Genomic DNA, 26,114 nt, shown 5'->3' with positions numbered 1-26,114 from the left:
CAGCTGATAATGGCTAGACAGAAATTAAGGCCTAGGCTGCACCCTGCTGGCTCTAAATTGAACGAGATTTTCATTGAGCTATAGTTCTGCAGTTGACAGGCAGAAGCTCTGGCAAAAGGTTTTTCTATTCTTGCAGAAATGGTCAGAAATATGCTGAATACAAAATAAATAGATATTTCAGTGGCAATATTCGCAAGATTGTGATAAAAAATTTCAATTATTTCTCAACAAGCGTTTCACGATGGGGGACAAAGATATCACACATAAGGTTAGTCTTCCCTGAAATCTTTTACTAAATAATAAATTAAGTTCCTAATAACTTGAAAATTAATTTCTCATTCACAGAAGTCGAAAAGAAGTCACAGAAAGCATAGCGACTCAGATTCAGATGGCGAATATGTTCCTTATGTTCCGATAAAGGAGCGAAAGAAACAGCAGTTGGCAAAGCTTGGTAGATTAGGTCAGTTAAAGGACGAAGGATCTGGAGTATTTGGAACCAAGAGTAGCAGTGAGAACGAAAAAGATGATGGAGATGATGATGACGGACAAGTATGGGGCCGCAAATTTAACATATCTCTGCTGGACCAGCATACAGAACTCAAAAAACTGGCTGAAGGTAATAATGTCAATGAGAGATGGGAAACGTACGATTGTTGTATTGTAGAAGTAAAACTGGTCTTTGGGTGGATTATTTCAGCTAAAAAAGAGAGTGCGATGGAACGGCAGCTCAAGGAGGAGGAAAAGATACTGGAAAGTGTTGCGGAAAACAAGGCTTTAATGGGAGTTGCCGAATTAGCAAAAGGAATCCAATATGATGATCCCATAAAGACTAGCTGGCGGCTGCCGAGGACTATTCTAACATTTGACGAAGCACGGCATGAAAGAGTCAGGAGAAAGCTAAGAATTCTTGTAGAGGGTGAAGATGTTCCCCCACCTCTCAAAAGTTTTAAGGAAATGAAATTTCACAGAGGCATTTTAAATGGTTTGGAATCTAAAGGGATCATTAAGCCGACACCTATTCAGGTCCAAGGGATTCCTACAGTGTTAGTATCGATTTCTCAAAGCCTTTCTGCCTGGGACTTCGGCAATAGAAAAAATGAATGTGCTCACTCAGAAGCTTTCTTTTTTTTTACAGATTATCCGGCCGAGATATGATTGGTATAGCTTTTACGGGAAGCGGTAAAACTCTGGTTTTCGTTTTACCTCTGATCATGTTTTGCTTGGAGCAAGAAACAGCAATGCCTTTCATGCGCAATGAGGGGCCGTATGGTAAATGATGGAATGTGAATATCCTGACAAAGTAGAAGATTATTCTACTTTAAAAATTCTATTCTCATATTTTCAGGACTAATCATTTGCCCATCAAGAGAACTTGCCAAACAAACGTACGACATTATCCAACATTATACCAACGCTTTACGCCATTCTAATTGTCCAGAAATTCGTAGCTGCCTTGCTATTGGTGGCGTTCCTGTCTCTGAATCACTCGAAGTCATAAACAGGTCGAAATTAGATTTATTTTTTATCATCACAGGACTTCTCAATACTGTATAGACTGTTGAGGTAGGTAATTCTGAGTTTTATCAAAACCTTCTTGCGTTTCTACAGAGGTGTTCACATAATGGTAGCCACACCAGGAAGGCTAATGGATATGCTGGACAAAAAAATGGTGAAGCTAAGTGTTTGTAGATACCTTTGTATGGACGAAGCAGATCGAATGATAGACATGGGTTTCGAGGAAGACGTCCGAACGATATTTTCTTTCTTCAGGGTAAGTTAGATGATTCCAATAGTCAGAGAACATGGTATAAAGTCCTTTTTTTCACAGGGTCAAAGACAGACGCTACTATTTTCTGCTACGATGCCGAAAAAAATCCAAAATTTTGCTCGCTCAGCTCTGGTAAAGCCGGTAACGATAAATGTGGGTAGAGCTGGAGCAGCATCTATGAATGTCATTCAAGAAGTAGAGTACGTCAAACAGGAAGCAAAGATTGTTTATCTCCTCGAATGTCTTCAGAAAACCACGCCGCCCGTTTTAATATTTGCCGAAAAGAAACAGGATGTCGATGCCATTCATGAATATCTTTTATTGAAAGGTGTTGAGGCTGTTGCTATTCACGGAGGAAAAGGTAAATCAAAATTGTATTTTTTCAGTCGGTGTGCTTCTTCAGAGCGTCGTATCCCACGAGAATATTTTTTTCCCCCCCAGATCAAGAGGAACGATCTAGATCAGTAGAAGCGTTCCGAGCAGGTCAGAAGGACGTTTTGGTTGCGACTGATGTAGCGTCTAAGGGTCTTGACTTTGCCGATGTCCAGCATGTAATAAATTACGACATGCCAGATGACGTTGAAAACTACGGTCAGTGTTTAATTGCGCACTGTAACAACTTCTTGAAATTGTTTCACAATCATTACATTATCTCATTTCATTTTCAGTCCATCGTATCGGAAGAACCGGTCGATCGGGGCGTACAGGTATAGCGACAACTTTTATAAACAAGGCAAACGACGAATCTGTTTTGCTGGATTTGAAACACTTATTGATGGAAGCAAAACAGAAGGTACCGCCATTCTTGTTAGAGCTTTGCTCAGAGAACGAAAAATACTTGGAACTTGGAGGTCAGTTATTTCACTCAACTATCGAATTCTGCAGATTATATACTATTTGCCTCCGTGATTCATTTTATTTTATTTTTCGCATCCTCAGACGAACGTGGTTGCAGTTACTGCGGTGGATTGGGTCATAGAATCACAGAATGTCCCAAACTCGAAGCCATACAGAATAAACAGGCCTCTAATATCGGTCGTCGTGATTATCTCGCCAGCAATGCTGCGGACTATTGATTCGTGTTGGTAATGATAAAATTTGTACATGTAATTGAATAAAGCTTGTGTAAATAAAAGAATTTTTGATACGCAAAAGGTGAGTTTACATTCCTAAAACATGCGTCGTTATCGAAGTACCTACAACATAAGTGGAGAATTGAACCGTTTCAAATCACTAACACAATTGAGATCGCTGGTATATTGATTTCTAGCTATTGATTGAACCGAAGTTAGACCCATTCTCTATGGTTTATCCTATGATATTGTTATCATGCTTTCTACCATCCTATACAAGGGGCTCTGTATCGCGCTATAAACTTATATTATACCTTCACACGTTTCTCCTGCAGCTTATATCGACGTAGTTTTGAAAAGAATAAAGTGGGTAATATAATAAGAATTGAACCAATACTTTCAATACACTGAAGAATTCCACCCCAGTTTCTACCTTCCGAGACTGCAGACGGCATAAAAGGTTCCCATCCCAGACAATAAAACTGTACAAGTTGTACATCATCATGGTTTATTTGAGAATGTATACAATGGGTCTTGAATTTACAAGAATTGAACGGGAATTTTACGGAAATTCGATAATTGTGGACGGTTTGATAGATATTGTTGCTTGTTTTTTGATATTCATTGTCCGGCGAAAAGTTTCTCCAGCCAGTCTCTTGCTTGGGAATTAGCAGGAGCACAGGTGGAGTAAGCTCGACGCGAAATAATTACAGTAGATAATCAGAGTGAGTCTTGTCAGAGATTATATGGTAGCATTAAGAGAGTATAGGAATAATTATAAGTCAAAATGGCAACCGTAAACCGTAGCAACCCAGTCGGAGCCAGAGACTATAAGGCCGCCATTGTTGTAAAATCTCAAGCTCTCAAGTCTTGCACAGGGCGTGCTGAATGGTGAACATTAAACTTGAAGTAATTCTATGTTGCGAAATAGCGTCATTGTGAATGCAATTACGCTAAATACCCGCGTTCATATTCCTCTACAAGCTTGAATATTCATTCCCTTCATAGATACGGTATTAAGTTTCAAACTATTTCAAAGATTGCTGGACCAGCTTCTTTTCTCGGATTTTTTACGAAATTCGCAAAGATCTCGCGCCAGAAAAATGTTCAATTCCAATTTCTCCAATGATAATGTCCAATTTCTTTCATTTGTAGAGTAGAAAGAAAATGGGAACGAATATACTATTATAGGATTAGAACATTACGTTCCAGCATCGCGATTTTTGTTTGATCCAATTACACTCATTCGCTTTGGATCGGTAGGCTTTTTATTCACGGACGGAAAGTTATGGCAGAGACAAAACGTCATTATGCCGCGGGTGTAAAAAAGAAAGGCGAATTGGCCGGGGGGCATATGGAAAAATTGGATGGAAAAAAGCTCCGCGTGCCCGGAAGTCTCGTCACGAGTAGTTTTGTCAGTCGTATAATTTTACAGCGCGATGGCGGAGTGAAGAATTCAAAAATTTCAATTATTTATTCAACCTGGAAACGCACAGTTGGTTCTCAGGGGATTTTCCCCTCTAAGATCCGGTAAAGTATCGGATAATTACGTGCGAAAATTATGAATATACGTGCTCCTATACGCACGTATACATACATAGAATACAAAAATACTCATTACGACTATAGTATATGCCGGATGACGAAACCGCGAAGAGCAGCAAGGAATTACATACGGAAAGCACACGGGGTTTCACTCATTGCTCTCGATAAGTTGGCTCAGAACTCGCGTTGCCTCCTCTTCTTCATTCTCTTTCTCTTCTCCCCGCATGAATACGAGATTACCTTTGATACACACGTAGTATGAGCTACTCAGAACTACCTTCTATACCCACCCCGTACAACCCTTTACTTGTGGAATATTGTATGCTAGATTCAGCATTATTATACGCCGGAGGGTCAGAGGACGAACCATCAAGCCATAAAGCAATCTCCGGATCCCCAGAAAGTGCGAAAATTTTGATCCCCATTTAGTTTAATCCTAGACATTTTTAATAGTCGAGTATTTCTAAAATTACTGAATTAAAACGAAGCTAATCGTTGATCGAAGTCAGGCCATCCGAATCTGAAAAGTATATCGTTTGAATTGACAACGATTTGTGAGCCAAAATGGCGCATTCGATGCCTAATCACGAGACAGAATTCTATCAAACTTCCAAAAATTCAGCACTCAAAAAATTGGTTGAAATATAAAAAATTCTCAAACTCAAATGCGGTGGGTTAGAATCGAATTTAAGCATAGCTACGCAGTTCCACAATGATTCCCTCGCAATGTCTACATCGTTTATCAATTATTCTGCATAAACCGAGCGTCTCGCTTTCTATAAGAAAAAAAGGTAGAGGTTCGCAGGGGTTCTATGGGTTTTCCCCATAGAATTTTCGGCCGATGTACGTCGATCATATCCACCCCCGATCGTATAAAAAATTTATTAACCGCAGAGTTAAAGCATAGGAAAAAAGCTAGGCGGATTCGTCGTAGAATTTAAAGCGATACACATATAGCTATGGGTGAATATATCGATTGAAATATAAAATCTTGATGTACGATACACCCATTCGCTGTGCGTATAACGTACGTACGTACGTCCATAATGTATAAATGTAAAAATAAGGATCCGTATAGAGATATAGGGGAGTCGGAGTGCGTCGCCGGTTTGGTCGCGTGTTCGCGACTGATCCGCGTTATCGTTGAGGGGTCACGGGGTTTCCAATACGGGGTTCGCAGGACGCGGGGGCGTCGCGACGACGCCGTCGTTTCTCTCGCTACCTCCCCATGCGGGGGCGAAATGAAGGAGAGAGACGACCAGTCAGATGAAAAAGGAGAGAATGAAAGAGCCGACCTACTACAGTAGAGGGGAGAAGGCAAACGGCCTTTCGGGCTTTCAGTCTACCGCGGATCGCGATTCTCGCACGTCCGTCCAGGTGCAAAGGAAGGTAGATTTTCGAGCCCGATGAGACCCGAGAGCGCAGAGCACAGGTACACGTGACCTTCCCCAGCAAAATTATCGCATCGTGAAAATTTCGCATTTCGACGAATCAATCGGCGAAAAGAACACCTGGATCGGGGTAACGAACCGAGGTCGGAGTACGATGAAAGATACGAGGTAAAAAGATACCGATTCGCGCGGGGGATATTTTTTTCTTATAATTTTGTACACGTAAGAAATACAACGGGGCCCTGAAATAAGCGAATAATCATCTCTTTGATGTATGGAAGAACACATTCGGAAGAAGAAGACGAAGGAGAAGAGGAGGAGGAGAATAAGGAGCCGAAAGGTGAAAAGTTTGGATTCGTCATCGAGGACGTCGAGTGTTGAGAGCTCGAGTTTGCGGCGATGAGATAGAGGTACCTGTATGCGAGAGAACGGAGAGGACGCGAGAGTCGAGAGATAGAGAGGGACGGAGGTTGTTTAATTCCATGAATGTATGAGTATGGGGTATCCGAGTATTGGTGATAGTTGGTTGGGTACAGTCATTCAAGGAGAATGTAGTTACCTGGCCGACAGAAACGGCAACGGCAACGGCAACGGCAACGGCAGCGGTGATGCCAGATCTATCCGATTATATGCTGCTGGTGGAGCAGGTATAATACATGCCTAGTCTTTTTACGAATCCATGTACTCGTATACCCGATAAAAACGTATCGCAGAATGATTTTGAACATTCACGAAATAACACCTGACAAAGAAGAGAAACAACGCGCTCTCAACGAACAAAGGCACACACGGTCCACGGAGAACTGCAGCGTTCGCAAATTCGAAACTCCCGGAATAATTGGTCGCGTTTTGCATAATCGAAACGCAATCTCGTGAGACGACAAAAATCGGTGTGATATAGTTTAAAAGGTATCCCTACCGTATGAGGATTTCGTTATGGTTAAAAAGTGAAATTTTATGTGCCCCACACGATCTGAAAACACTTTTCGTGATTGCAAGTATACTGTACGATAAACTTAGTTGCGATTGATTATTACTTTACCGCCTATGATAAATTTTTGTTGTCGAAGATAGCTGATCTATTACACAAGATCTGACTATAATTACTGTAAATTACCCTCAAAAGACAAAAAAAAAAAAAGAAACCATGATATTATATCGGTCTTCCACGAGAAACGAACACTGCAACTACATGTATGTATAAATAGTCCTAGCGAAGACGAAAAAATTCGAAAATCTGTTGAAAAAAATATTTCCATGGAGGGTTGTAATAAAAAGCTTATGCAACTTTTCATGCTCAGACTGACTTCGCCTTATCGCTGCCAAAAAATTTTGTCATCCGACGACAGGATGAGTAGGAAACAAGAAAATCGCATCAACGGACTGTCGTAACAGACAGAAACATCGGCGATGAAAAATAGTAGCGTGCAGGAATTAATTTCTGATTGACAAAAAATTTGTTAAAAATCCTGCAGAATATAATGTGCGTATAACGGTGTTGTTGTTTCGTTGTATGTTTACTTTTTTTTTGTCCTTGTTTAAGATTGAAAAGTACCGCGAGTGCTAAACGACGAAAAATACCCGAGAGCGAACTGTCGAAAGAAAAATAAACCCTAGTGTTCTCTGGAAAAAAAAAAAAAAAAATCACACGATTTCCAATAATAAAACATTACGCTCGACGTATATATTCGAAGAAACATATAATCTGTGTAATTTGATTAAGACTATACGTATTAGAATCTGTGATGCGCTTCGAGGGTTTCCGTTGCAGTTTTGTAGCAGCATTATTTTTGTCATTGTTATTGTTGCTCTTCTTGTTACCGTACGTTGGTGTTAAATTTTATTTAGCGAAAGATCGATCGATCGACTCTTCGTCTAAAAAGAAAATTTTGTGCTCGAGTGTTATAACATTTATTGTGATATTAAATAATAATAAGAAATCAAGATAGCGGCGTGATGCTGCTGGCAGCTTTTTTTTTCTTCTATTTCTTTCATTTTTCTGACTCCTAAAAAAGGAGGGGTGCATTTATCGGTGTCGATTAAAGTATTTTAAGAAATTTCAACCCAACCCCTGCGAAGGATAACTCGATCCTACGGTGATTTTTTTTTCAAACAAAGACGACTAATAAGGATAAGAAGTGTTATCGTCGGTGTTGAAATAGATGAAGTAAATACGAGCCTTCACCCGCTGGATATCGCGGTCCTGCAGCAGCAGCAGCTTTTATCGGAGTTATAGAATGTCCTGCGGGGGGACGATATTATGTCGGGGACGGTTGATGCACCTGATTCAGGTCGCCCTCCTCATCCTACTGCTACTTGGGACAGTCTGCATGCCTCTCATTGTTGTCGTTGCTTCGCCTATTCATCCGCTGCCGCCACACAGAGGTTAGTGCACCCTTGAATAAAGATATATAGGTATAGGTATAAAGCGAACCGAACGAGTACAGGAAGAGAAATTGGAAGAACGAAGAAAATTACACACAAAGAACGAGTCTTGAAAGTTCTTACGCATATCGTATCGTCACCTACAATTATACCTGTACAATAGTTTCGTTTGAAGCCGTTCTTTCTTTTTGTTTCGAAGAAAATTGTTATTCTGTGACTCGTTGGCTGTTCCTACAGCGAGGTTGTCATTTTTTGTAATTGAAAGGAAAAAAAAAAAAAAAATACCAACGAACCCGTACGAGTACCAATTACAGAAAATAATGTCGCTCGGAATCATTAGTATCGATGTTGTTTTTTTATTTTTTTTTTTAATTACTTTTCTCTAGTTTTTTTGTCGGTTTTTTTAGTCAAACAAAAATAATTAATTATTATTTTACGCGGCAGCTGTTACCGGCGTCTTTAGCGAGGCTGTAATTTGCATAAACTTCCAGTTGAATTAAGAAAAAAGTATAATATAATTCCTACTAATTACCAGCTGCACTTCTATGTTTATGTACATCTATGCAAATACGTGTACGAGAGAGAAAAATAGAAAAGTAAGAAAAGTAAGAAAAAAGTCCGTAGGTACTATTGTTGCACCGAGCAACGATTTTTTTTCTGATTTGTTCGTTGATTTATTTTTTACTCCATCGACAATCATCGATACGCTACGTGGTATAACGGTATTGAATCTCTGTGAAAATCATCCTGCGAACGAAAAGAACCAAAACTTTTCACACGGAGGAAAAAAATCGAAGAAACGGACGTTCGAGGGACGAAACTCGGACATTTACAGAGTCGGATATTGCGTAGGTTCGACTCTGGACCATACGCGCAACGTATGAAAAGTGAGAGGAAAAAAAAAAAACGCGAAATGGCCGATAGAAAGAGTAACGGTAAGAGAAAGAAGGTACGAGGACAAAAAGAAGAAAAATAAATCGCGAAAGAGATGGGAAAAAATCGAGGGAGGAAACGGGGCCTCGACGAGGTAGAAAAAGAAGAGACGCCCGGCGTCGAGGGCGTCGTGCAGCGGTAACGTGTGAAAAGAGAGGGCCGTTTGTGCGCTGCTGCAGAAAGCACCAGAAATATCCCGAGCATCCTCGTACAAGATCCCACAGGAGCATCGGCTCCTTCTTCCCTCCGCGACGTATCCCCTTTATCTTCTACCTGTACGTACACATCCAGGTGTACCATCTATAGTCGAAAGACTCGGATACGCCGTACAGGGTAGACCGTTCGAAAAAATGCTCGCTATTGAGGTCCGCGAAGTTTGGATTTCGCGTCGCTCCTCTGCAATTCTTGGAGCTAACTCTCGCGGAATCGAAGGGAGAAATAGCCCCGGCCGGAGATCGGACGTGAGATTTTTTTTCCGCCGCCCCAAATTTGGATATTTCCTATTTTGCGAAATATCGAGCACCCCGTACAGCGGCGTTCTCTCTCTCTGTAGCGGAACGAGCTCCTTACCCTACCGTTTCGTAGGTCGGTCGGTCGGGACGGGTGGGGTAGAACTCTGAAGTCTCCCGATTGTGCTGTAAAAGTCGAAGGTGGTGCGGATGAACGGTTCTCCGCAAATAGAAACGCCATATCTATGAGCTGCCTTGTACACGTGAGCGTACCTGAAGCGATAAAAAATTTATTCGAAAAATTCCTTTTCTTCCCTCTACCTTTGACGAAGCTCGGGTGAGGCTAGGTCTATATGTATACCTACGAAATGCTCGAGAGTGGAGAAACGAGGAAAACAAAAATTACGTCCGTTTTGAAAAATTCGCTCGTTGACTCTGAAATTTGACTTGGGGTTTTCTCATCAATTTGAGTGGTTTCTTCCGTGCCGAAAATAAATTCTCGTTACCACAAGCTACGATTTGCGATAATTTTGAAAAAAAAATAAATAAATAAAATTCAGGACAAAGAGGGAATATTCTGACGATTTTGAATGAAAAGGCGTACGCTATAGGTGGGAGATCGGTGGGTTGCAGAAGCGGAAAATCTTGCAACTGATGTAGAATCTCGTTTCCCTTCCTAGTCACGTAGTTTCTTAATTAAAATGTATTTCCGTTATCCCCCTGGTTTCGAGCTCTCAAGGTACAGCATTTTTATACAGAAGATGGAGATTCGTTCCATTTCTAAAAATAGAAATAAAAATAAAAACACGACGATGCGAAACAACATCGGATAAATTGAAGACAAACAAACAGGACGGGAAGAAGAAGAGACGACGGACGGAACGGAAACGATGAAAAACGAGGAGAGAAAAATAGCAACGATAACAACGCGATCGAACGACGAAATAACAAAAAGGACTCGAAAATTGAATGAAAAGTGTAGAAGGAGAATTTTCAGTGGCAGGAATCGAAGGCGATCGGAGCAAGTCTATACATATACGGTAACCGAACGAGAGTACTACGATTAACACCGGTCGAGGTAACTCGATTTTTCGGTTTTCCGAATACAAAATAATAACCGAATATTCCATCTCTGAAATTGCGAACGGTCGAATAAATTGCAAACAAACTAACTGCGGAGTTAATGGAATGCATGAATAATGCCAACGAATCACGATCATAGTGTTCCCCGGACCGCGCACGATACAACGCAGCAAAAACAACCTTCTTTCCCCGATTCGTCGCATTCATCTCCGTTACTATCACATCGCAGCGTAACCTCGACCCTTTCGAATGAAAAAAAAATCTCCAGACGGAACAACTTTTATCGACGAATTAGGGTACAGATTTAACGCGGAGTGGGCGGTAGGTAGGTACGTTATAGGTACATTTATAACCCACGGTACGTGCGCGATCCCTCCTCCTCCTCCTCCTCCGTATCCGGATCCGTTAATGACCCGATATTGAATCGCGATTTGCATTCGAGACGGGATTTTCTCTCTCATCTTTTCCACCGCGAGCCGCGGCTGCGGAGCTTGCGGCGTACGGTAGATCGATGCGTGTCCGATTACGTGTACGTACCTAGATTCGTACTCGGTATATTCGGTAGACCCGCGCGTGTCGTCGCGACGCGACGAAATGGGTGGCTCTGACGTCGTTCAAAGACGTTTTTCTCGACGTACCACCGGGCGGATCGCCCGTCGGAGGGGAGGAGGCGTAAGGGAAAAATAGGGGGGGAGGGTGAGAGAAAAAAACGACGGGGGCGAGGGAAGGAACGGAGAAAATTTGGCACGTCCGCCGCTACCGTCTCCGCGTGGGTACGCGTTCGCACGACATACGCGGAGGAGTGTAACAAAATCTTCTTCGGTTTAACTCTTAGTCGGGGGGGGGAGGGTTGCCGTTGGCTGGCGGTGCACCGGAGATGAGGAGAGCGGCGGCGGCGTCGGGGTGGCGACCGTAGTCGAACCCCTACGCGAGTGCCTCGACTGCGCGCTTAATTAAACCAACCGGGATACGTGACCTGGGGGTAAATTAGACACGTCGATTCGACCCTCTCCCCTCCGCATCCTTTTCACCCGTCCCGTATTACTTCTCAGCGAGCCTCCGTCTATTTGTCCGCATACCTTTTTCTCGCCCTCTGCTCGCGCACCTGACGCCGCTGCGGAACTTTCTAATTCTTGGCTACGCTATTACGTTAACGTTTCTACGGTGAGATTTGATTCGAAGCGCGAGCGACGAGTTACGTAACCCGCGTCCGCACGGTTCTCTCCACGACTCTCGACGATCTGCGCGAGTTTTTGGTTTTTTCCTCGAAGAAATTCCGAAAGATTCGAACAATCGGAAGCGCGTACGGCGGAGAAAGGACGCGGAGCGACGACGAAAAAGGGTAGGGAACCAGAAGGTTTTACTTCTGTTAAACGTCGCAGGGAAACCTAGCAGCTGGGTGGGGTAGGGTAGTAGGAAAATAGGGTAAGTTTGAATCAGTTGGATATCTATACTTTGTTAGGCGACAGTTTGCGGCGGCCACGTGACTTTTCAGAGTCGGATGCGATCTATAGGTGTACGGTTCGTCTGTATACCCTATGTACGTTCGGTGTACATATGTATGTATCCGGTGTATATAATGTATACGTACTCGTATACCAGATTGCGCTGGAAACGGGGAAGGGAGAAGAGAGAGAAATGGGAAGCACGAAGAAGTTTTCCTTTTATATATATAAATGTAGGTATATCGAAGGAATCGAGTCACCCCGTCAGTTTCACCCTTATACATATATATCTATATCTATGTATATACCGCGTCCTCTTGCCCCCCAGCTGCTGTTGGAATTTGCCGCCTTCGATTCGACTTTCAGAGTTCGATTGCCTTTTCGACCTCTCCACCCCCGGCGTTTCCCTCGGCTCGTGTCTCGGGAGGGGGAGGCTAATAAGTAAAATAAAAAGGACGGGGTACAAAAGGGACGGGAATTCGACAAGTTTTACACACCGACTGCGACGTTTTCGACGTCTTCGCGACGTCGAATCGCGACGGGGTTTATTTTCAAAATTCATTCGTCCGAAAGAGTCGAAGACTTAATCGCACCCTAATAAAATGAGGCGTAAAACCGTATATGTATACGTTCGACGGAACGCGCGGGTATCTTACGCCCGTGAAATCCCCAACCGCTTCGCCCGAATAAGAATCCTTACGTCGTCAAAGTTGTTGAAGCGCGGAACCGATCCAGGATCAGAAATCCGATAAACGGCCGACGACTCCTACGACCCTCGATTCTCTCCACCTGTGAGTAAGTAAGTACGTACGTCGCGCACGGGAGCGGAACTCGGGATAAATAAATATCCTCTCGGTCGATCCTTTTCCCCCTTTTTTTCGTCGCGACTCCGATCCGTCATATCTGTAATTATGGGCGGTATAAAACCGTATCCTACCTACGTACGTACGTACGTACACAAAAATTGACCATCAAACATCGTCCGTAAGCCTCGAAGCTTTCGATAATTACGGTAGCGTGTCTACTAAAATGAAACAAATCACCCGACCGCGGATTTATATCACCGAAACGGGCGGCGCGCGCGATCCCCCCCCCGCAACGGGGATAACGGAAGGGGAATTCGGAAGGAGCGAGAGGGGCGGCTTCGGGGACCGGGGGATGGGGTACAGGAAAGGGAAACGACGGCGCCGGTTGCACCGCGCGCGCTGTAACAACCCCAGGGGCGGGGGGGGAAGGGGGGGTGAGATTCGGTACAGTTTACGAATCCGGCCCTCCCCCCCCCCCTCCCCCCACCTCACCCCTTCGCCGCTCCTCGTACATTCAAGAGTAATGGACCGAAATCAGTGGAGTAATTAACGCCGATATACAGAGCTGCGGATGACGTCGCTCACGAACGGTTCTCCCGTACCTCCGGCTCTTATTTCCTCCGAAAAAGAGGCGATTCCGAAACACCGGGAACCCAAATCAACGGTGGTGGGGGGAGGGGAAACAAAAAAGAAAAAAAAAAAACTCCACCGAATTGATGTGGAATCGAACGCGGTATCGTGCACCGAAATTGCTACGCTTCTCCAACGGCGGTGTTCCGCAAGCGGAACAAAAGGTCACACACCCGAAAGAAGCTGTTGCGAAAAAAAAATCGAATTCCGGTATTCCGATCGCGGAAATTCTCTGCCGACGGCGAAGACCGGGGCGCAGGGTAGCGCCGCGGCTCGGTCAATGTTCGTTCGTACAACGGATCGTCACGATATCGCGGTATAATATTCGAAGGTCCGTCGGACCGGAAATTCAGTGACTACAAGTACACGGCGGAACGCCTCCGCACTTCCGGTTATAATAATATGACCAGCGCACACGTGGACGAAACGCAACGTCGCACCTATACACCTGGTCGAAACGTTGAACACGGGCGTCACGTGTGTGTATAACTGAAATCTCGACGGTGGACCGAAGTCCGTCGAGTTTGACGCGGGCGGATGATCGTTATCCGCGGGGTGCAGGTAGGAGAGCCGCGGTGGCGATGCCCGACGCCCCGGTTCGCAACGATGGTCCGAATTCTCGACCCCGTTCGACTAATGGAAAGGGAATTCCGCGGGACATACACACCCGGGTGTATGTATAAGTACGATACGCGTACGGTACGGTATGCCGTCGGTATGACGCGGTCAATTCGATATCGCATACCGCGGGCGTCAGCGGCGTTAACACGCCGTGTGCCTCACCGCGGAGCTGTACGCGGTGATTTTTTTTTCCTCCAGAAATTCCGGAGGAAAAATACGTGCGGACGCGGAACACGAGTTTCCTCCTGTATTTCCTGTTTTTGCTCTTTGTGTTGTTTTTTTCTTTGTGTTTTTTCCTTTTTTGGTCGCTGCATCGAAGTTGACAATGACATCCGATTCTGTTCACAGGTATATCGAGGGGTTCGTACATCCGACATTATGGGGCTGCTTGGTACGACACTTCGGCGTTGCGTCAACATCGCGATCGTGTGCGTCGCGACGCTTCCGACAACCTCAAAGACCAACCCTTGACTCTACGGCTGCACGCCCTCGACAAGTGAGTGCGATTCTGTTTGTTTGTTTGTTTGTTTTTTTTTCCTCCAATTTTCGAACAATCGATCGATTCGCATTCGTAGCCCTCTCCCGATTACAATCGGTAACCGCTGATTACCACCGATTCCCAGAGGAATCGGGAACGACCCCTGCGCTGCGTAATAATCGTCCGGCGGTGCAGCGCCGAACGATTTTGCCGCAGTTGATGAAAAATTGAAGAAACGATACCGCGGAGGAGCAGCCAACCGATCGTCGCGGATAAATTTTCCAACTCGTTCGTCCGCCGAGGAAACACAAACGTGGAAAATCCAGGGGCGAAATAAGTTGGCGAAACAAAATCGACCCACATTTATATACTTGCGCCGTACTCGCGCTCGCGTTAAAGGCTTGTACATTTTTCAATGTTATTTTTTCGACCGAGTTTTACTTTCGGAGAGATTCCCGGGGGAGGGGGGGGAAGAACGGCCGCGGGCATTCGGGCGAAGCTGTCGCCCGAATGCCCGCGGGACAAATACACTCCTAATTTACGTTCTTCGCTTCCAGGGGTCGATCGGGGGTGGGGGGGAGAGGGGTGTAAGGCGTCCCGCGGAAGGCGTCGCGTCGCTTCGAAAAACCCCGGGAAACGGGAGACGGAACGAAGTTTTCCACGCGTTCGTATTATACGTCCGGGTCCGAAAGTGACGGGGAAGTCGCAAATCGTCCTTAACCTCGGAGACGTCTTTTATCCCGCACCTTCCCATTTGTTTTTGTTTTTTTTCTCCTCGTTCGAAATGTTCTTTTTTTTTTATTTTTCTTTTTCTTTTTTTCTTCACACCCGCCTCGGTTCTTTTAATTTATCCTCGGTAATATACCTTTCCGGGTATCGCGCGCGGGCGCCGAAAGCGAGAATTTTCGAGCTGAGGTGGAAACGGGGAAAACGAAAGGTGGTCAATTTTTTTTTCACGCGATATCGCGGAAAATGTCGCGGGAACGATTTTCGTCCGACGCTCCCCGTACGCGACGCGTTCGCTACGTGGGCTGCGGATTTCGCGAATCCACCGACGGAACTTTCCATTGGCCTCAAAATTGTGTGTTGCAACAGACGCGGCGCGTGTCTCTCTCTCTCTCTCTCTCTCTCTCTCTCTCTCTCTCTCTCTCTCTCTCTCTCTCTCTCTCTTGCTCCGTCGCAACGGCGAGAGAGTGGAACGCGGTGATTCTGTTTTATTTGAACTTTAGCATCCCGACAAAAGGGCAAATTCGTCGTCGACTTTCACGTAATACCTAAGCGAGCAAATACAACGGTCCCGTTGGACCGCGGCGTCGCGAGAAATGTGTCGAAAAATTCCTCGACATTTTTCTCGTGTACAAGTAGGAGAGAATAAAGAAAGAGAGAGACGGAAGGAGGTAGTAGAGGGGACGACGGTCCTCGTGACGTTCGTCGTCCGTCTTTCTTTATGTAAATCCACCGAATCCGGGAGACAAGCAATAAAATGTAAAGCAGGACTCCCTGCACCGCTACCGTTATACTCCGGACTGGTGTGTAGGTACGTCTGGCACGAGACACTCAACTTTGAGTCTCGAGTCGCGAATTTCCAAGTTTTATCCGCCTCGCTTGTGCAGTTTTATTTCACCTCGGAACCGTCGGACGGGTGTAAAGATGAGGAGGGGGAAAAGAACGAGCGAGGGGGAGAAAAATGAAGGACTCCGGATCACCCGGACGACCGGAACGGATCCGAATTCGACCGCCGCGATACGATAACCGAGAGGAGGATTCCCCCGTAGCCACCTTGATTTTTTGGGACGGAAACTCCGGAAGGGGAGACAGATGTGTGCGGCCACTCCCTGCGAGCTCTATGTTATTGATTATAACAAACTACGTATAGTTACACTGCGATATTATTCGAAATATGTCTACGACGCCACGTAAATACGTCGGACCCGAGGAGAGACCCACGCGATTCCCTTCCTACGATGGATTTTTACTTTTACTCATCCGTTTCGCCTACTTCCATCGTCGATTCGTCGAGCAGCTTCTCCGCGTTGCCTTCTCTCGGACGCTTCGTGCGGCGGATTTTAGCGCGTGGTCTTCCGGTTTTACGGGATAATCGTCAAAACCGGATGCCACCGACGCGAGAGGTTCGAAAAATCGGTTGCGAACGGCGAATCGGAGTCGCGTAACGAGGAGGTCGTCGCGTAGGAGCGCGATATCCCATTTCTGCCCCAGGGTCGTATCCGTTCCCTTCGGAGAACAGCGAGAATAGTGGAATTCAACAATTGGATGTGAGGTGCTTACGTAGCCGTGCCGTGTAATCGTATAACGATACGAGGAAATACGGTCAAGGTTATTCGTTCATTTTATTAGCAGCGGTTCGTGGACGGGCGGCGTACCGCGAGACGATCGCGTCGGAGCGAAGCCTTTTCGAAGAAGCTTTTCAACGAACTCTGCGCCCACCTACGGTATATAGATTCAGGTATACAGGGTACGCTTCGTTAGGGTATTTCGTCAAAGGGTCAGGGCCGGGGCTCCAGTTCTTTGGACGTGATTGATCACCGGGTCGTGACCGACTCCTGGAATATAACGCCCTACGACCGACCGACCGACCGACGGTGTACGACGGACTACGTGTACGCTTGTAAACCTCGCATAGGTACGTGTACGTACGTTAACCGGGTCGTACACGAATCCGCGATCGATGCAGATTCGTCAAATCCACCTCATCCCGCGTCCTCGCGAAATCATCTCCGAATCGCCCCAACTACCCCGCGCGCGCCCCTCCCTCCCTCCCTCCCTCCCGCTATTTTTAACGCAGGTATACGAATATAATCCCCGTCGGAGCGAAATCGCCGGACAATCTTTGTATCGCGTAGAAAAAAAAGCTCCTCGAACGCCCGCTGAAATCTACGTCTTTCCGGAGCGACGCCACCGACTCGCCGCGAGTCCCACGAACGCGCCGATCGTGAGTGAAAATAAACGCAACAAATGAGGAGAGAAGGCCGAGGGTCTCCTATATTTTTCGATTCAATTTTTTTACGTACCGTTGAACTTACGTACCGCCCTATCAATTTTTCCCCGCGATAAGTTCGCCGATGAATCGAAATCGGGTTTCCGATCGCGCGATCGAGCGACCGCGACGATACAACGCGTATTTTCCCCCCGTTGCGTACGTACGTACTCGCTCGATTCTCATCTCGCACACTCCGCGACCTGGGTCCCGTGGTGTTCTTGCGTTCGATCTGAAATCTGTCGCGTTGCCCTCCCGCCGGGCGAACGCTACGCGTACTCTGAACCTGGGACAGGAGGTGATGCGAATCCTCGATCGGCTTCGCCTAGACGCGCACATCGACTACGTATACACCGTAATTGTGGCCCGTTATTTGGGACAGGGCTAAACGCGGAGGCGACGTCGTCTTTTTTCCAGGGTCATCGCGGGGATATCTCACGTTGAATCTGTCGGCCCCCAAAATCCCCCGAGGCTATTCTGCCCCCCCCCTCTCCTAATTTTTTTCCTCGATTAATCGTCGATTACACAACGTATATACGTACGTCGTTCGAGCGAAGCGCGGCGCCCCGGTCCGGGGAACGGTGTTCCTCGTGGGGCGAAGAGAGAAAAAAAAAAACAAAGAAAAAAAAAAAAAGAAACAAATAGAGAGGAAAAAGGAAAAGAGGGAATGGCGTTACTCGTAATCGCGGTAAGCGGAGTTCGGTAGGTGGAATTTTTTACCAACCTCGCGAAGGACGCGGATGGCCCCGTTTCCGGTATATCTGTAGGTGTGTTCCCCGCACGGCGTATAACTAGACGTAGGTAGATGCTGAGCAAGCATTTGGTCAGCACCGGTGGGGGGGGGGGGGGACGAAGGAGTTTGAATGGGAATTCTGGCGCTAATGATCATCACCTCCGAGCCCTCGGGGTGCAGACTACGACTATATATATCCACATCCACGCTTGACCCTTCGAGCTGATCTTCGCACTTCCGGTCCACCGCCGCCGCCGCCCGGCTCCTTCCTTCGCCCTTTTCCCTTTTCATCCCTTCGAGAGCCGCGGGTTAGCGAGCGGTACGCCGAATCTCGTCTCCGTCGTTGCAGGGGGAGAAAATTCTTCCGGATCTCGGAATTCGGATTTTACTCGAAGACGGATATCGAGCGCCGGATCCGCGACCTTTTCTTTCTCTCGCGCGGTGTTTCAAAAATTCAATCCGTCAGATTTCGCAAAATTCAATTCGCGAAGGGGGTGTGTGTACGCCCTACCGAGTCGGGGATTTCGCGGGATTTGGAAATAAAATTCAACCCCTTTTTAGCCGCCGGAAGAGCTTATCCGTTGAAAAAAATTAGGCGCTACATGATACCCGAAAATTACCTCACCTCCGTAGTCCGACGGGGTCAGAGAATTCAATCATCTTTCCCCGTGATTCGTGCGAGTGAAAGAACAAAATAATAACAACAACAATCGATGACGTACGTACGTACGTAGCAGCGGCAGAGGTCGTATTCAACGATAATGAAAAGATTGAAGAAAAAAAAAAAACAAAAACAAACAAAGTGTTTTCCGGCGCAGGTAGTGCGTGACGTCGCGTTGATACGCGCGTTACGTACCGTAGCACCCACGTATTTCCAACCTTGTTTACCTCCCGCGTACACCTACTACCCCGGGTACGTGTAGGTGTAGCAAATGAACGGTTCGTCGTTTTCAGGACATCGTGTTTCACCGGTGAAAATACACGTGCGATACGTGCGCCCGACCGACGATCAGCCTGCAGCGGCGTGGCGCCTCCGGACTCTCCTCTGATTTTCACCCGCTTCCTCGAGCGTTTCAATTTTATCGATTAAACCGCTTCGCGGAGAAGAGCGTCATAGCATTACGTTACCCCGTTACGCGATGTTTTACTTCTACTTGTACGTATTTTCGCGTAACGCGCGTCGTCAAGCGAAACACGTGATTCGCCCAACGTATCCGATCCGATCTCGATTTGATTTCGCGTCGCGTTTCGCATTTTCCTCCGTCGGTATGACCGAGGAGGACGAGGCGCCTGCGAACGGGGAGAGGGGCGAGATCTCGAAATTGATTTTCACCGCGAATCTCGCGAGATATGGGAAAATAGAGAAAAGGTGGAAAAATGTAGGGAAGTCCGATCGCGATGTGGAAAACGGGGGGAGGGAAAATAGGGGTGGGTTGCGGATCGCGAGTCGAGCGGAGCTGAACTCCGAGATTTACAAGAGCTTTCGCGAAGCTTACGCGTGAAAAGAAAGTCCGCGCGGCACGTGCCCGACTCGTCGAAGCCATTTTTGTTGTCCGAATGACGCTTAATGTGCCGTGCACTTATGAATCTCGCTACATACACAGGTATTACGAATGTTTGTTGAGGTTTCCTCCCGCAACGAAAGGGATCACCTTTTCGGTTTTTTTTTGTTCCAAACCTCGTGCTTTCGCGCTCGTTCGATTCTCGCTGAAACAGCTGCTGCTGCTGTTGCTGCTGCGCAGAGGACTAAAATTTTTCTATTTTTCAGAATGTGGACGATAAAATTGGTACGTGACGGTGGCTTGTTCGCGGACGACGCGATTTTCGAAAATTCCGACGGAATCATATCGTTCGACACGAACAGGGCGTACGTCGGGAGTATTTTGGGTAAGTTTTATTCATTTTTATGGAACGGCATTTTGTAAATTTGCGAAGCTGCACTTTGCGCTCCGCGAAATATAATTCTTGTATGCTTCGTGAAGATTGAAAAGTGGCGATAACGATATCGATGAGGAATAAAATTGAGAGGATGAGAGGGAGAAGAAAAGGACGAAAAGGTGAAAGGATAAGGAGACGGAAGGGATAAAAAGGTATCGGATAACCGGAATACGGAAGGAGCACAGGGATGGGAAAAAGGGAATATAAGGGAAAGGAGATACGGTCGAGCTATAGGTAATACGTAAGAAAAAGGGGAAGTTATGAATACCTGAAAAACCCGGATATACACTCCGTTCGAACGGTTATATTTCCAAGGGTATTGATTTTTTATTTTCTTTCGGTTGTATACCTTTTACTACCTCCTCTGAATTCAATATCATATATCCCACTCGCAAACGCATCGGATCAAAATACGATCCAAAAAATATGAAACGGCGATAATGGATCGAAAATTCGTCGCGTCCGGTCAGAAATGAAACGACGGCGTTACCGAGCGATTGGGATATAAAATACACGGAGTAATTACGGAGATGGAGTCGAGGAAAAATTAAAACGAAAAAAGATAATCAGGGGGTCAGAGCTTGCGATTGGCCGTGATGCGTTGCCCGAGTATCCCGAATCGACGATGCGACGAGAGCTCTTGCGAAAAGTTCATCTGGGGTCTCGATATGCGAGTCTGGTGACTCGAGTGGATGACGACGGGCTGCGTGAAATTTAGAAGTAACTCCGGTGCTCGAGTAAAGGGCGAGAAAAGGGTCCCGTACTCGCTCGAGGACCTCTCCTTCCTCCCCCTCTTCCTTCGTTTTATCGCCACCCCGTTCCACTCGAGCAAAAGTCACGCGCGTAAACATCCCAATCAATTCAAACGGTCGAATCGCGTGCGTTTCGCTATTGCCTCGAATCAACGTGCAGCTTCGGATGTGAATCGAATCTTTTTCAATTGCATTTATTTTTTAAGGATACACAAATTTCAATTCCACTTTTCTGATGACTCTTCATGTTTAGAAATTGTTTCTGAATTCTTTAAAATCAATTCATTTCCTCTATTTGAACCCCTACAGATTATAAACTGGGCCATAAATTACTGAAACGTGACATAGGGATCGATATAAGTGGATTAGGAATGGATCCCATTGAGAGACAGTTGATTTTTCACATTTTCGATCGATAAATTGGCGATAACTCGATCAATTTTATAGATAGGCCAATTTCGCTCCCAGATTCGGATTCCTGGGGTCAAATTACATTAAGATATGATCTGAAACAATTTTTTTTCAAAAGTTGATTTTTTACCCCAAAATCGCAAAAAATCCAAGGGGTACCCCTTTGGATTTTTTCGAATTTTGGGCCAAAAATGAAGTATTTTCAAAATCGATCGCAGGGCACTTTTCCAACGTAATTTGACCTCAGGAACACGAATCCGTTGAGTAAATTGAGCTAAGAATTTTTCCCTCCAAGATATCACCATTTTTATGCCAAAAAATGCGAAAAATTTGCGATAACTCGATCAATTTTATAGATAGACTAATTTGGCTTCCAGATTCGGATTCCTGGGGTCAAAATACATCAAGATAGCATATAAAATGAAATATTTTTTTTTGGTCCAAAATCGACAAAATTTCAAGGGGTACCCCTTTGGATTTTTTTGATTTTTGGGCCAAAAATGAAGTATTTTTAAAATCGATTGCGGGACACTTTTCTAACGTATTTTGACCTCAGGAACACGAATCCGTCGGTCAAATTGGGCTAGGAATTTTTCCCATCGAGATATCTGAATTTGTCCGCTTTAAAAATTGAAAAATTGGCGATAACTCGACCAATTTTATGGATCGATCAATGTGGCCTCCAGATCCAGATTTTCTGAGATCAAATTACGCGAGAATAATATAGAAACTAGATAGATAGGAATATTTGCGTCGCTCAGAGCTGAAAATTTGATTTACCATCTTCATTCGATTACTACTTTCCGTCTTTCAATTATATGTTGGTTCGCTAACCAACTGCTGCAACTCTTCGCTTTTCAAACTCTCCATCTTCCACGTTCAGAATTTCTTCTCTGATTCCCAAATTATGATCCCTATTCAACCCAAACATCAACGGCAAAGTCTCGAATAATTCTTGAATGATAATACTTCGAGTCCGGTACAATCGGTCATCTGAACCAACTAATTTCATTCGCAACATTTCGCTAACTCCTGTAAACCTCCCCCCCCCCGAATAACATTCTCATCGCAGGGTACGATTACCGTCTTCATTTCGTTCGATTATTTCTCTCCCCCCCCCCCCCCCCCCTTCTCTTTTCGAGTCCTTTTCTCCGCTCGGTTCAATTTTTCCTCTGCAGTGTTTTATTTGGATCGTGCGACGATTCGCCTCGTTCTTATTCCCCTTCGATATTTTCACTTCCCTCCTCTCCTCTTCCGCCGGGTGCACGTAGACGAAGAGCGACCTACGGTGGGTACCGGCAAGGGCGGGCGAACAATCTAGGATAATGAAATGGTAATGAAAGCCCCGTATTCCTACGTACGGTGAGAAAGTGCGGTTCCGCAAAGAGAAAAACTGGAAAAAGGAAATGGAATAAAGGAAACGCGGGTTTGGCGTTATTATTATTATTATTATTATTATTATTATTATCATCGTTATCATTATTACATACAATCCGCGTATACCTATGTAGATAGCGCACAGTCGTAGAAGATTGGAGGATATAAGGAATCGCGTGGAAAGCAGGTAGAAAGAAGTAAGAAGAAGAAAAAAGAGCGGAGGAAGAGAGAGAAAAGCTCCGGCAAAAGGACGACGATTCCATTTATAGATATGCAGATCGAGTAGCGGCTGAAATTGCCAAGGAGGCTCCCGTTCCTTCTCATTTCTTCTATGAGCTACCCCCGTTCTCGTACAGGAAGGAGATGGATGTAGATCGTATAACTGTCGCCGGTATAGAAAAACCTAATAAATTGGATACGGCTGACGTTTCGACTCCGATGCAAAATACTTTGAATCGGGGGTGTCCTTTGTACCTGAGGATCTTCCATACGATTCTCAGACCGTACGTACCACCTCCGAAAGACGATAAAGGTAGGAAAGGTGAAGAAAAGGACGAGCGAACGAACGGGTAAATGATACGAATATTTAGCGATCGATTTCAAATCCGTTGGTTGTATCGGTAAAATCACGAGCCGCGTATCTTCTCGCCGAATGATATATTCGTTGTACGAAGACTTGGATTCACCCGCCCCGCACGTCGAACGCATCGTACGCGAACGCTTTGAAACGTGACACCTCCTGTAATTATAACGGCGCGGCGGCGGTATCGGCTTATTGAAAAGCTCGGCAGCGATGTATCGGTAATCGGATTATACGCTAGGCGGAGCGTATAATCGCTTTCGAATACCAATGCATAGCGGATAAGTTAGTAGACTACATCGTCGGACGCGTAAGCTGTTGCATACCGCCGCCGCCGAGAATATGACTGAAAATATATTTTCCAACTTTTTCATTCGTTCGCGTCCGCGGCGCGGAAAATCAACGGGGGGGGGTGGAGGGGGGAGGGGAGGGTTAAAAATCGAGCGACGCTTCTTTCTCTCGGCTCGTCGATCGGCTCGGACGAGTTGCGGGAACTACGAAGACGTTTTCGATGTTTCGAGCTCGCGGTTTCGAACGGGGCGAACCGCGTTAACCCACAGAGTGCACAGGATCACGATCGGTTGTATCGAGGCTTTTGAGGTTTAGCGGACAATTTTGGGTTGGCTTTCGGGTTAAAAGCTTAGGAGGGATAGCGCGGATGACGGTTACCGGTCGGCTCGGGTCGCGTGACGACAGGTAAAATCTCTCTCCGTCCGGATCGGACGGAGAAATCCAGAATTTCGTTTCGTTCCGTTCGTTTTTTGGATTCGATTTTTATTTCGCGTTGGCAGCCCCTCAACGGTGCAGGCGAAGGACACGACGAGCGATTCGACGAAGCGACGTTTTTTCACCGTCGCAAGAGTCGCGTCGGTTATTTCGGCCGCTTTAGATCCACCTTAATTTATATAACCCATTGACGTCACGGCGGCCGGGCATTTTGAGTTTAAAAGAGGCGGAAAGAGGGGGCTAAATATTCAGAACGCGCAGCTTTTACGCAAATGGCTTAAAGATAAAGAGCTGCCGGTGTTGCTCGTGGGGATGGAGGCGCTTCCGGAGACTGAGGAGAGAGATAGAGAGAGAGAGAGAGAGGGTGTCGGACGCGGTTGACTGTAGCAGGCTGACGCGCGTACATTTAAATTGGGAATTAAATCCCGTTCACGGTGGTTTATAAGGGGGTCGGGCGTATTTCGCCGACCTTGGATACATTCTCATCTCCGGTTGATCGCAGCCGTCGACCCTCCGCGCGGGTGACGAAAATTCCCCGCGATTAATCGGGGGGCCCGCGGAAACGGAGGGGGCGTACGGCCCGGAAAAACGCATCGGTTGGGAAAAATCGCGTCGCTTTGCGTCGGACGAAAATTCGAAATTCGACGGGTGGACGATGAGTTTTACCGCAGCAAGGAGAAATTGGTATCTAGTTTCGCAATATATCGCAAACTCGCGGTTTAGTTATTATCGGCATACTTCGGCAACTATTTCCTTAGTTATGCAACCGTTGAATTCGCGGAGAGTGAAATTGTATTCGGAAACATTCCATTGACTGCAGGGCGGTATAATCGTGATTATTATCGCGGGTTATCTTCGGCTAATTACTCGATTTTTGTTCCCGATCATCGATCGATCGTCGAGGTATCCGGATCGTGGATACGGAGAACATGGAATTTTATTTTCACCGTTCGAGCGTTATTTCTCCTCTCGCGGTAATCGGAGTAAGCAAATCGCCGTTGGCCTCCGGAAGGCAAGTCCCGTAATTACCACTTAATGGGTAGATAAAGAATCGTCGATTAAACGCGGTCCTCCGTTGGAATCCGTTTTCTCGCCACGTCGTTTATTTACCGATTTTTCTTCTTCGAAATCCTCACGGATTTCCGCCGGATCGACTAGGGCCGATCGTCGATAAATGGAATAACTCGCTCGTTCAACGTTGTTCAAATAAGTTCAGCGAATGAATTAGCTACTTTGCGCAACGTTGAGATTTGAGGTTCGAGATAATTGCGGTTTCGCCGGCATAGTCGGTATCAAGAATTTATTATCCTAGTATAACTAGTGGTGGTAAACCTGTAAGCCAGTGAACCTGAAACTCTCCATTTCAAATTCCCTCTCTCTCTCTCTCTCTCTCTCTTTATCGCATTATTCGTGTTGCACAGCGGTAGCCTATTATTCCACTCGTTTTATTGCTACCCGGTATTCTCCTCTCTGGCTCCGCCAAATTTGCATTAATACAGCCGGGTAATAGCCGACTCTGTACGGAATTATCGTCGAATGGAACGCACCGACGAAGATGTCGATCGATTCGAAAACTACGAGAAAACAATGCGCCATTTTTCGCCACGTGCGGAGCGCCGATTTTTTCCCACTTTTATTCAAACCCACCCCGAGTTACGACCACGTGCGCAAAATCGCGGCCGGCTAGGGTCTCGCGATTAGATTCGGTTCGATCTCTCAGGGCCGAACGACGCAGGTAACGCGACGGAAGTCGATCCCGAGCGACCGGTTCCCGTGGAACGAACGGAAGCGGTTCGGAGGCGAGAAAGGAGGGGGCGTATCGTAAGTTGCGGTTTGCAGATAAACGAGAAACTGAAGTTAGGGCGGAGAGGGAAGGTAGAGGTAGATAAGGGAAGGCTGAACGGAGAAGGGGGACGGTCCGCGGGCCAACTAGTTACTTCCTCGCGGACGTTAGGCGATCAGAACGAACGTCGGACGGTATGGGTGACGCGCGTA

General features: G+C 46.1%; 2 protein-coding genes across 3 annotated transcripts in view; both read left to right on the top strand.

The window, feature by feature from the left end:
- The first annotated feature begins 14 nt into the window (after positions 1-14).
- LOC105688476 (ATP-dependent RNA helicase abstrakt) lies at positions 15-2,922 on the top strand. The gene is made up of 10 exons (XM_012404838.3): positions 15-268; positions 346-616; positions 698-1,043; positions 1,136-1,269; positions 1,346-1,502; positions 1,609-1,771; positions 1,829-2,129; positions 2,210-2,359; positions 2,437-2,619; positions 2,708-2,922. The coding sequence occupies exons 1-10, from the start codon at positions 242-244 to the stop codon at positions 2,842-2,844; spliced, it is 1,869 nt and encodes a 622-aa protein (XP_012260261.1). The 5' UTR covers positions 15-241; the 3' UTR covers positions 2,845-2,922.
- A 2,795-nt stretch (positions 2,923-5,717) lies between these two features.
- LOC105688474 (disintegrin and metalloproteinase domain-containing protein 10-like) overlaps positions 5,718-26,114 on the top strand; it is a 36,053-nt gene continuing 15,656 nt past the window's right edge. The window contains exons 1-4 of one of the 2 annotated variants that reach the window (XM_048651511.1): positions 5,720-5,945; positions 6,059-8,162; positions 14,478-14,625; positions 20,104-20,222. In XM_048651511.1, coding sequence (XP_048507468.1) covers positions 8,015-8,162; positions 14,478-14,625; positions 20,104-20,222 — 415 coding nt within the window. In that variant the 5' untranslated portion in view covers positions 5,720-5,945; positions 6,059-8,014. Of the gene's footprint in view, positions 8,163-14,477; positions 14,626-20,103; positions 20,223-26,114 lie in introns of both variants that reach the window. The other variant, XR_001103192.3, reaches the window with a different exon arrangement.

This window comes from Athalia rosae, chromosome 2 (assembly GCF_917208135.1).
Source record: "Athalia rosae chromosome 2, iyAthRosa1.1, whole genome shotgun sequence".
NCBI classification, from domain to species: domain Eukaryota; kingdom Metazoa; phylum Arthropoda; class Insecta; order Hymenoptera; family Athaliidae; genus Athalia; species Athalia rosae.
The sequence above is the reverse complement of the archived record's forward strand: the minus strand, read 5'-3'. Positions and strand labels throughout refer to the sequence as shown.